The sequence below is a fragment of the Penaeus chinensis genome, chromosome 15 (genome assembly GCF_019202785.1).
Source record: "Penaeus chinensis breed Huanghai No. 1 chromosome 15, ASM1920278v2, whole genome shotgun sequence".
Lineage (NCBI taxonomy): Eukaryota > Metazoa > Arthropoda > Malacostraca > Decapoda > Penaeidae > Penaeus > Penaeus chinensis.
The window spans coordinates 16883646-16896145 of NC_061833.1; the positions used below are offsets into that span (position 1 = coordinate 16883646).

The window sequence follows — 12500 nt, forward strand, 5'->3', positions numbered from 1 at the left end:
TTCTAGTATTGCTGTTTTACTTTTCGAAGGAAATGACATCGATTGGTAATATGATTCCCCTTATCTAATCATGAAAACAGGCATGAAATAGAAAGAGAAAGAGAATACGCGAACACTCACACTGCAACCATACTTAAACTTTAAGTAATATTTACGATACTTCGAACAGAAAAATCCATCAGCTTACTCACATCCAAAGACCCCAAGGAGTTCCCTCTCCTCTCAGCAGCGGAGGACCCGGCTCTTCTTGAATATGTGAAACAGCGACTCATACAGCCGCCTGCAGTAGGAAATTACAACCTCCTTAAGCCAGACAAGACGCACTTCTCCCAGTACCGGCAGAGTCATGTCGCCAGTAAACTTCTGGAAGGATTGGTGAGCATTGTACTGTGTTGTTTTCCGATTGTTGATAGTAGTGTGATAGTCTTTTTAATCGTCATATGTTTTAAGTTGTTATTACTGTTACCATTACTTTTCAAAATTATTTTGTATTTCATTACTGTTGACATTACTATTATAATTCTATGCATATCATTAGCCTCACCACCTCACCAACACAATCCTCATTTATTGTTGATATTGTTATTGTTATTATTAGCATTGTAAGCCCTTGGCTATCATCACTGATATTTATGTTTTCAATATACTTATAAGACACGTAGCACTAATCTGTCCCAATTAAAATCCTAGTTGGTAACTGCCTTACTAAAACTCTTCGATTATGCCATCATTACATATATGCATATGTTACAAATATTATTCCTTTTCCATTGTTGTTTGAGAATATACTATCAAAAAGAAAAAAATATATCAAATTTTTATTTCTCAGGATAAAGGTTTCTTCGTGGAAGCTGGAGCACTGGACGGAGAAGACAAGAGCAACAGCTTGTATTTCGAGAGGGAGCGATCCTGGACAGGCCTCCTCGTGGAGCCGGACCCTTCCCTGTACGAAACGCTCGTCTCGAAGAAGCGTAAAGCGTTCTCCATCAACGCAGCCTTCTCGTTCTCTAATACGTCGGATATAGTCAAATTCGAGTAATATTCTTAGTGTGTTTTGTTTTTGGCAGCTCAGCTAGAATTCAGGGTAAAAAACATTCATCGTTATATTTACTTCTATAGGCAGCAAAATCATAAGCTACAGACTCGCGTGTATATATGCATGTAAAAAGGTCAAGACACAGAGCTCACTTCAGGCATTATTTACTCCCAGATTTTATATATATATACATATATATACACACACACACATATATATACACACACATATATATGTATATATACACGTGTATATACATATATATACATACATACATACATACATATATATATATATATATATATATATATACACATATATATATATACATTTTTTTTTTTTATATATGTGCATATATGTGTGTATGTATGTATATGTGTAATATGTGTATATACGCTCGTGCATGCATGTATATATACGAATGCACACATACACTTTCACACAAGCACGGATTAGCACATATTGAGTAGATACAAATAGTGGTGCCCAACTTCTGCCTTGTAGTTCAGTCTGTGTATGATCAAAGGCTATGGGATTTCACCCTATACAAAACAAACCACTGCCTTGTGGTATCTTCAAGATGAAATAGGCTTCGGGAGTCAACCGGAGCCGAAGGCAGTTCGTTGTCGCATGCGACCTCGTTCTGGCAACTCCTTGCGACGCCACTGGTGTCAAACCGTATCGGCCTTTGCCGTTCCTTTGGATCCATCAGCTGCGTGGAGAGAGGGAGCCTGCTGCTTGGGCAACAGCTTGTTCCTCGCATTCTTTCTCCCAGACATTGACAGAGTCAATGATACCAAAGTCGACATCGACTGATGGCGGCCATGTCACACACGCACACACATACAAACATATATATATGTGTGTGTGCATGGATGTATATGTATATGTATATGTATGTGTACATGTATACGTTAATGTTTATGTATATCTATAAGAAATTAAATTGAAGGTAACGTTTCGAGCTCGCCAAGTATTCCTCATCAGACTAACGAAAAAACGAAAGAGTGACTACGTCTGAAGAGGAATTTTGACGAGTTCGAAACGTTGCGTCTAATTTCATTTCTTATTGTGGCTGTGTTTCCACACGCGCGCGCACGCACACACACACACACACACACATATGTATGTATGTATTTGTATATATATAAGAGCACACATATAATTGACCGTCTTACATTATTCATGTACTTTGCCAGGCCACGGCGAGGACTTGGCCGCCTGGTACCGGGCAGCAGGAAAGGGATATCTGTGAAGACTGTCCCCATCTCTACCATGTTGCAGGCGCTAGAGGTCACTCAAATCGACTTCTTTTCCCTGGATATCGAGGGAGCCGAGCTGAAGGTACGCGCGTCTGGCTAGTGTTTTTGTTACTGCAAGTTGCTGCTCGTACCTAGTCGGTTATTCTTTATCATGGTCATTACTGTTATTATTGATATTATAGTTATCGTTATTTTCATAATCGATGCCATTATTATCATCATTACTGTTATTATTATTATTATTATTATTATTATTATTATTATTATGATCTAACTAGCTTCCATAGACATTACCTATCTACTCATACATGAGTAATGATTATCATTACTCATGTATGAGTAGATAGGTAATGTCTATGGAAGCTAGTTATCACTATTATTATTTTCATTGTTGTTGTTGTTATTCTTGTCATCGTCAATATCATCATCACTGTTATTATAATTTATATTATTTCCAATATCATTATTATCATTATTTCTAATATCATTACTATCATCATCATTATTATTGTTGTTATTTGGATTTTTATTATTCTCAGTTGCAAAACTAGAGGTATTGGCATTGAATTATTAGTGCAATGGTTACAGCCTAATGTTGTCATAAGTGAAAACGTACGAGGAATGAGTGGCAGCCTAACAAAGAGAATAAATAAATAGCGAGGCAAGGTACTACTGAGTCCGGAGTGTTTCTAACGATTAAATACATGTTTCAGACTCATCCTTGGTCTATAGGCATTCCACTCGTGAGATACCGTCAGTGGAAGAGAGAGAGAGAGAGAGAGAGAGAGAGAGAGAGAGAGAGAGAGAGAGAGAGAGAGAGAGAGAGAGAAAGAGAGAGAGAAAGAGAGAGAGAGAGAGAGTGTGTGTGTGTGTGTGTGTGTGTGTGTGTGTGTGTGTGTGAGAGAGAGAGAGAGAGAGAGAGAGAGAGAGAGAGAGAGAGAGAGAGAGAGAGAGAGAGAGAGAGAGAGAGTGTGTGTGTGTGTGTGTGTGTGTGTGTGTGAGAGAGAGAGAGAGAGAGAGAGAGAGAGAGAGAGAGAGAGAGAGAGAGAGAGAGGGAGAGAGAGAGAGAGAGAGAGAGAGAGAGAGAGAGAGAGAGAGAGAGAGAGAGAGAGAGAGAGAGAGAGAGAGAGAGAGAGAGAGGGAAAGAGAGAGAGAGATTAGGAAGAGACAAGTCCTGAGCGGTCACTTGCTCTGTTATGTTTTTGTTGTTACTTGAGCGTACTGTGTGAAATGAAGTGTTAGATATTATTCCCTATTTCATCCTAGGACTGACAGTGCATTTGGCAGACAATCAGCGTTTATGACGAGACCAGTGAGGTTACTAAACTAAACTCCAAATGTATTCTACCAAAGTAAGCTTATGACTCATTTAACAGGTAGCAGGGAGCACCGTATGATCAATGCTAGCTATTTACAGTGTTATGAGAGGGTAGTAGGTGTTCTTCCTGTGTATATAGATTGTTGTTTTGTCAAGCATGACAAGTGTTTTATTATTATAATAATTATTACTATTATCTCATTTTCTAGCAATGTCATTGCGCGAACGGCCATTTTTTTAGATTCTTCCACTTGATGAAATACTTTTGCAAGGCGATGCAAACTCCAGCTAGGTCAGAAGTGAACTGTTAGCGGTAATAACAGTAATGGTTGGAATGCTTAAGGAATGGTAATCTAACGAATCTGACGGTATTGGTATGGATGGGACGATATTAGGACTCTACTGCAAAGGTACTGGGGACGCTTCCAGAACATTAAAAAAGTCAGCTTGGATCGGTTGATAGAAATTGTATCGCTCCAGGACATTGTGGGTTCGGCATGAGAAGGTTAGGGAACGATATGAGAACGCTACTGGGAATGGATGAATTTTGGTGACTATTCACTTCCAATCCGTTAGTTTTGCGTTACCGTTGATTCCCGGGCACGGCAAAGGTCGCGGGCTCGCGCCACGCAGCCGGCCGGGGGCCGCCGGGGTAACCATTCCCCGTGCCGCCCCGCTTCTCGGTCGGTTAGTGGCCCTGCCCTCCTCACAGGCGACCGCTCCCGTCTAGACGTTCGGAATGGTTTCCGAGTACTGCCCCCCCCCCTCACTGAGGTGAAACAACCTTTGGATGGTTGCTTCAGAGGGATGAAAGGAACCAACTGGCAAAAGGACAAAAACCCCCCTTCCCTCACTGAGGTGAAACAGCCTTTGGATGGCTGCTTCAGAGGGAAGGGGGAAACACTTTGAAAAGACACAGGTCCTTTCCTTCCTCACTGAGGTGAAACAACCTTTGGGTGGTTGCTTCAGAGGAATGTAAGGAACTGCCTGGCAAGAACGCAAAACCTCCCTTCCCTCACTGAGGTGAAACAGCCTTTGGGTGGCTGTTTTAGAGGGAAGGGGGAACTACTTTGAAAAGACACAGGTCCTTTCCTTCCTCACTGAGGTGAAACAACCTTTGGGTGGTTGCTTCAGAGGGATGAAATGAACTGCCTGGCAAAAGTACAAAACCTCCCTTCCCTCACTGAGGTGAGGCAGCCTTTGGATGGCTGTCTCAGAGTGAAGGAGGAATCCCTCTGAAAAGACACAGGTCCTTTCCTTCCCCACTGAGGTGAAACAACCTTTGGGTGGTTGCCTCAGGGGAACGAAAGGAAGTGCCTGACAAGAACGCAAAACCTCCCTTCCCTCACTGAGGTGAAACAGCCTTTGGGTGGCTGTTTCAGAGGGAAGGTGGAACTACTTTGAAAAGACACAGGTCCTTTCCTTCCTCACTGAGGTGAAACAACCTTTGGGTGGTTGCTTCAGAGGGATGAAAGGAACTGCCTGGTAAAAGTACAAGACTCCTCTTCCCTCACTGCGGTGAAGCAACCTTTGGGTGGCTGCCTCAGAGGGCTCCAAACAATGATGTCTCGTAGGTGGAAGGGCATCCCCTCTGGTCTCTCCCCAGGGGTTTACACCTACCCACGCGTTTGCCGTGCGTGGCAGCCTTGTGGGCTGTGGAGACGGGAGTCCTGGAGGTTGAGCGATGCCGTGAACGAGTACGCCCTGCGGTCAATCGGCTGGTCTCCCCCGGGAGGCTAGGGTCAAGCAGTCATGCCGCCATTGGCACTCACAATTGTCCGTGAGCGTCGTCACAATGGCTATTGGCTGCGTATATCCTCTCATCACTCCTGTTGCTGTTAGACACTGGTTCTGACACTCAGCTTCCCCTTGTTGGACTCCGTGGTGGGTGGGGGCGTGAGAGGATGAAGCACTTACCAATATATGGAAAAAATTACAAAACACCCCCCACAGACTGATACTAATGTTGACGAACCGCGCAAGGCCCAGACCACGGCAGTCACCATGAAGGCATATGTGCCTTCCGGTGGCAAAAGAAAGCCCCATGCACAGGATGACACTGTCACCCCTGCTGCTAAGGTGGACAAGACCGAAGCCAATGGGTCTGTCCACCGAATAGTCAGAGATTTTGACTCGCGAGCTGGCCTCTCCAGGCCAACAGCTAAGCCAGGGAGGCCCCTGAGTTCTCAGACGGCCTCCCCGATTGAGAGGGGAGAGCAGGCTGAACCAGCCGCATCAGCTGCTGCCTCCACAAACAAGCCCGAAAGCCGAAAGGGCGGGCCGAAGCGTCCGAGGCCGGAGACCGACTCTGATGAAGAGTCGGGACCCCCTAAACGCTTCGCCCAGTTCAAAGTGCCAGCTAAACCCAAAGGCTTCGACAATGCCTACCAATTGGTCAGGGCATTGGAGTTGCAACGGAAAATCCGGTTGTCGATCCGGGTCGCCCGAGATCAGGGCATGATCATAATGCCCAAAGATCAAGCTACCTTGAATTTCCTCCGGGAAACGAAGGAGCTAGCCGATGGGAGGAAAGTGAGTCTTTCCCCACTAAGTCCCGAGGAAAAGAGAACCAAGATGGTGCTACTTGGCTTCTCAGTCTCGTACGATGTGGAGCTAATCGCTTCACACCCACAGGTCGTGCAGGCTTCCCGAATGTCGAAGGGGAAGACCCCAACCAGGCAAGTCCTGGTGACCATGAAAGGTGCCCCAACCACTACCCTTGATCTGGGTAACTGGGGCACCTACAACCTTCGAACGTATGTGCCAGAACCACTTCGGTGTTTCAAGTGCCAGAAATACGGTCACCACCAGGCTAACTGTACAGCCAAGCCTAAATGTGGTGTCTGTAGCAAGGCACACAACACAGAGGTATGCCTCAAGTCATACAAAGAGGAAAAGAGGGACACAACAGCCAAATGTCCCAACTATGCCAAGAAGCATCATGCCTGGAGCCTGACTTGCTCTGTCAGGAAAGAGGCGGCCCTCAGGCGACAAGAGGTTGCTCAAAACCGACCAGACTTTGTTCCTGCCCCACCGGGCACCCATGTCTGGGGAAGGAACAAAAGCGAAAAGGCCTCCCGACCTCCTCAGAGGGAGGAAGCCGCCCCCCAGCCGACACCGGATGTCTCCAACAAAAAGGAGTTTCCGACAATGCCAAAGGTGCAGAAAAAGAAACTAAAGAAAAAAGTTTCTAAGAGCACCACAAAAACCTCCCCAACAGATGATCATCTCCTCTTTAACGAGGACGATATGACTCTCCTGTTAACTGCTGTTGTCACAGCAGTAGCAACAGCCCTGGGGAGGTCGAGTGAGGAGGCCGAGAAGGCAGTTTCGGTCGCCATGACGGCAATGACCCAGACTGTCGCAGCCCTGAAGGGAAGAAAGCTGGTTAGAGCAAAACCAGCCACACCCTCAACCCAGGACGAGACTCCCCTCCCCACTCCAAACCAGGCCATGCCTTCACAGGCAGAGCCAAAACAGGCTGAATCTGTGCAGCCAGAGCCAGATCACGCTGACCTTGCCCAGGCAAGGCCAGCAAGGCCAGCCAAGAAAAAGCCTGAGAGAAAAGCCGAACCAACCAAAGTCAGAGCTACCAAAGGCTCTCCACCCCCCAATGGACCCAAGGATAGCCTGACAATAGACGAGGAGCCCTCAACCAGCGAGGACCTCGCAATGGAGTTGTCAGACTCCGACGAAGTCTCACTGAGTAACATCATGACACACCGTCTAAGCATCCTACAGTGGAACATCAATAGCTTCTCTGCAAAGAACGCTTTTCTCCAAGCAGTAGTGCGATCAAGGAACATTGACATTGTCATGCTCCAGGAGACATTAACAGTGGACACTGTTCGCTTCTCAGGGTACCATGCCTTCACACTGCCACGAACACCTGGCAAGAGAGGCTTGATCACCCTTGTGAGAGCAACAATCCCCTGCTCCGCAATAGCCGATGCATCGCACTGTGGAGACGATGTTGAATCCCTAGCCGTCGAGGTTCACCTGGCCGGGGGGCCCCTCAAACTGTACAATGTGTACAGCCGGCCACGCTGTAGAAGCTTAGACATCAGCCAGGTCTGTACTTCTGCTGCACACGACCGAGTGATCATAGGGGGAGACTTCAATGCACACCAACCCATCCTGGCTCCCTGCCGGGCACCGGATGCGGCCGGCTATCACATAGGCGACGTGCTAGAGACATTCCCTGAGATCGCTCTCCTCAACACCAAAGAGCCAACGCATGTCAGAGGAGGGGTCCTAGACCTCACCCTGGCCACTGCAACTCTGGTGGGGAGGATTGGCTGGCGTGTCGATGAGACCGTCACAAGTGACCATTACGGCACTATAACTACCCTCATGGATGCTGGCCCAGCCGAAATCCTAAGACCGAATCCAAGATGGAAAACAGACAAGGCCAACTGGCAGGCGTTTCAAAACGCCTTGGCCCTCTGTCTGAGATGCAACGATCCCCCACAAAGCGAAAATGTGGAAGTGCTCGAAGCTAGCCTGCTAAACGCCATTAATGAAGCAGCCTCACAGACCATACCCAAAACTCGGCCTGGGTCCAGAAGTCACAAAGACGCCTGGTACTTCAATGACGAGATCAGGGAGGTCAACCACAGGGTGAACATGTGCCGAAAACTATTCCGAAGGCAAAGAACCCCTGACAACTTATCCCTCCTAAGGGAAGCTGTCACGGATGCCAAGGAAACTGCCAACAGAGTCAGGCAGGAAAAGTGGCTGAAATGGTGTGAGTCCTTCGACCACCAAACCACCCTTTCAGAGCTGTGGCAACGGGTCAAGCGAGCTACCAGCCGCTCAGCCCCGAGGTGCACCCATCACGACCCCCAAGCAGAGGCTAACAGACTGGCGCACGAGTTCTGTGCGAGAACGAGCAGCAACAGTCTGCCAGCCGAGCTGAGGGCAAGACAAGAGCGTCTACAGCCAGACAGACACGCTCAGATCAGAGAAAGGGCAGCCGAACCCGATAACTCAGACGTTATCTTTTCTCTGAGGGAACTAAGGAAAGCCTATAAAACCAGTTCCAACACAGCCCCGGGCTCTGATGGGATCTCGTACCCCATTATCTCCCACCTAGGACTAGCAGGAGAGCGTGCACTCTTGCAACTCATCAACAAGTCCTGGGAAACTTCCACTCTACCCCAGAGTTGGAAGAGGGCTACCATAGTTCCCGTCCCAAAACCAAAGGAGCCAGGGAAGTACCGCCCCATCTCTCTGCTCAGCTACCTGGCCAAGACGGCTGAGAGGATGGTACTAAACCGGCTTCAATGGAAAACGGGACCCCCGCACGAACACCTTCACGGGTTCACAAGGGGCATGGGCACAGCACACAGCATAGCCACGCTTTTAAGCACAATCAGCAAGGGCCCAGCTGTGGTGGTATTCCTTGACCTGGAGAAGGCTTTTGAACTGGCAAGTCCACTTGCCATTCAGGAAAGCCTGATCCTGAAGGGAATCAGAGGAAAGCTCTTGGTTTGGATAGGTGACTACTTCAGGAACAGGACTGCCAATGTCAAATTCCAGGGTCACCTATCGCAGCACATGCCGCTCGAAAATGGAACGACTCAGGGTGGGGTTCTCAGTTCAGCCCTATTTAACACTTTAATGTCCTGCATCCTCAACATAAACCTCCCAGTGAGGTGCCAGATCATCTCGTATGCAGACGATCTCGCTATCACCTCCACTGGACCACGCAGCCAGAATAAAGCACAGCGTTGTCTGGACCTCGTGTCAGAGGAGTGTTGTAGGACAGGACTAAAGATCTCTGCAGCCAAATCCAAAGCCATGGCTCTGAGACAGAGAGTTCGAGGCACAAGACTGAAAATCCAGGGAGTGGAATTAGAATGGGTCAAGGACTACCTATACCTTGGGGTAAGGATAGACCGGACCCTCTCCTTCCATAAGAAGGTCCAGTACCTGGTTGACCGAACCAAAGCAAGACTGTCTGTCATGAGAGCAATGACTGGGAGACGCATAGGGGCCAGACACAAAGTACTAAGATCATTCTATGTACATGCTGTCCGGCCCATTGTGGACTATGCCTCAGTCGCTCTAATTGCCGCAAAGAAAAAGCACACAGACAAATTAGAAACAGTCCAAAATGAAGCTGCCAGGATCATTCTGGGTGCCCCGAGGTGGACGAAGGTCCTCAACCTCCTGATGGAGGCAAACCTTCTCCCCCTGGACTCACGAATCGATCTAACGGCAACATAATTCCTGTCAAAGGTCATACAGGCTCCCAGGAACACAAGCCTAAGACAAAAATTAGTCAGATGCCTCGAACAAGACAACGAGCTCGTTGCAAACAACTCCTGGCTGTCTCATACAGCCATCAGCTCAAAGAACAGCTTCTTGCTAAGGGCATGGACTCCCCCCACCCCGACTTTGCCGAAGCCCCGCCGTGGGCACTGAGCTTGATAGAGTTCAACATAATGAGCCTGTCAATGAAAAAGAGCCTATACCCCATGCCTAGCCTAAAGGCAGAAGCCCACAGGGTCATTGCAGCCATCACTCCTCCGGGTAGTAGAACATACTACACGGATGGATCGGTCGATCCCTTGAGCCACACTGCAGGCGCCGGCTTTGCAGCAAGGGATGCCACGTGATCCATGAGGGTAACAGACAACGCCTCCTCGCTACAGGCAGAGGCAGTTGCAATCATGGGAGCCCTAGGCCACGCGTCCCTAAGGGAAGGACACGTGGTCATACACACAGACTCCAGGGCAGCCATTGACTGTCTTCAGCACAGCTCACCCACAGACAACATCTACCTACTGACCACGATTCTCACAATGGCACAGAGAATTCTTGCTCAGGGTAGAAGAATTATCATCAACTGGGTCCCAAGCCACATCGGCATCAGAGGGAACGAGCTTGCTGACAGACTAGCCGTCGCTGGCAGGGGTATGCCCCCAAATCCCATGACGATAAAACCGAGCCGAAAATTACTTATGGAGAAGTGTGCCTTGGTCGGTCGTACCTTCCTACGGCAGCTCCACAGAGAGGAAACGAGAACCTCCCCCTCGGCCAGCTGGTACTCAGATGCCACAGGCCATGAACCACTGGCACTCTCTGAAGTAAGCAACAGAGGTACCGAAGTCATTCTTCACAGAATGCGCCTAGGTTACCACTGTGCATGGCAGATTATCCCAACAATCGAACGCGATGAAAGGTGCTGCAAGCACTGCGGCGAGCCGAACGCCACACTAGTCCACTACCTAGAAAATTGTGACCATACACAATTCCTGAGACATGGACCGCCCACAACAGCCGCCATGCTGGTAAAGAGGCTAAGCGAAATGCTTACACCATGGCGGCAGGAGCGCCTGCTGGCAATCCCGCCGCCACGATAAGCACCGAGTGTCAGACAACTCAATGAGACAGCCGTAAAAAGCTGACACAGGCCGGGCCATATTTAGAAGGCCCGGGCGAAGCTAGAACTTCGCAAACCAAACCACCACCACCGTTGATTCAGTTCAGTTAACGATTCATCTGTGCCATTCCCGATGTGTTAATGATTTATTACCGTTCATTTCCATTCTGTTAATGTTGCGTTAATCTTGCTTAAGTTTCATAAACAATTCATCGGTCCAACTCCCAATGTGTTAAGGATTCATTACCGTTAATTTCCAATTCATTAGTGTTGCATTATCGTTGCTAAAGTTTCATCAACGATTCATCAGTCCCATTCCCAAAGTGTTAAGGATTCATTAACGTTCACTTTAAACAGGAAGGAACAGCTAATGCCGCCATTCCACACATCCGATATCTCAAATGTTCTTCAGGAGAGCTGCCACTGCCAATCAGTTGCTGCACGAATGGCCATTTTCTTTTTTTTTTAATTCTTACACGTGAAATATTTTTGCAAGGGGATGTGAACTCTAGCTAGGAGTGAACTGCCAATGATAATGGAACTTGGCACCCTTTTATAACAAAATCTGGGACGTTCAAACGGTATTGGATTCTTTTTGATGGTATCAGGACGCTATTCCAAAGGTACTGGAATGCTACCAGAATATTAGAAAACTGGTTTGGATATTGGAATGGCGCAGGATCGGTATGAGAACGATAGGGAGGCTGGGGTCAAGCAGGCATGCCGCCGATGGCACTCACACTGGTACGTGAGTGCCGTTACAATGGCTATTGGTTGCGTATATCCTCTCACCACCCCTGTAGCTGTTAGACAATGGTTCTAACATACAGCTTCCCCTTGTTGGACTACGCAGGCAGATGCTGAATGGCGGTTTCTTGCACCGTCTGCATCATCTATTTCTGCTGCGCTGTTGCTCACTCCTGTATGTTGGCGATTCGCCGATTCTGCAATAAAATCCATGCGAGCAGTATGTGGTCCTTTATAGTAATGACAGAATTAGACGTTTTCCATTTCATACAAGGCGTCATATGTCATATATAACAATCCTCCCTGACCATTGCCTCGAACCTAGGTATGAAATGGTGTAAGTCATGCTACTTTTATAGATAACATGTGGTAAAGAAATAACCACGGCTGATCAGACCATAGGACGCCACAGGAGCGGGTGCTAGAGCGGATTTGTGAAATGGGGGTATTAAGCACTCTCATTCTCATAGTGACAAAAAAAAAAAAAAAAAAAAAGAAAAAAAAAGCCATGTACTTGTTAAAATTCTTTCAAACACACATTACATGCAACCTAAACGAATCGCTTCCTGCTTTAGATTTAACCAGAGGTTCATTCCGACAGGTTCTCAGGACGTTTCCCTGGGATAAAGTCAAGATTCGACTGATTTGCATCGAGGTTAACCACATCGACTTTGAACGTCTGGATTCCATCATGAAAGAACAAGGCTACATGTATGTTGGCAAGTGGAACATTGACGCGTGGTATGG

The 12500-nt window shown here is 47.6% G+C and overlaps 1 protein-coding gene across 2 annotated transcripts in view; it reads left to right on the top strand.

Moving 5' to 3' along the window:
* The window catches only part of LOC125032927, a 16860-nt gene that overhangs the window by 3667 nt on the left and 693 nt on the right, over nucleotides 1–12500 (top strand). For both annotated transcript variants that reach the window (XM_047624322.1, XM_047624323.1), the window contains exons 2-6: nucleotides 1–45; nucleotides 170–375; nucleotides 830–1035; nucleotides 2236–2380; nucleotides 12355–12500. The exon at nucleotides 1–45 is cut by the window's left edge and continues 60 nt beyond it; the exon at nucleotides 12355–12500 is cut by the window's right edge and continues 693 nt beyond it. In XM_047624322.1, coding sequence (XP_047480278.1) covers nucleotides 1–45; nucleotides 170–375; nucleotides 830–1035; nucleotides 2236–2380; nucleotides 12355–12500 — 748 coding nt within the window. The remainder of the gene's footprint in view (nucleotides 46–169; nucleotides 376–829; nucleotides 1036–2235; nucleotides 2381–12354) is intronic.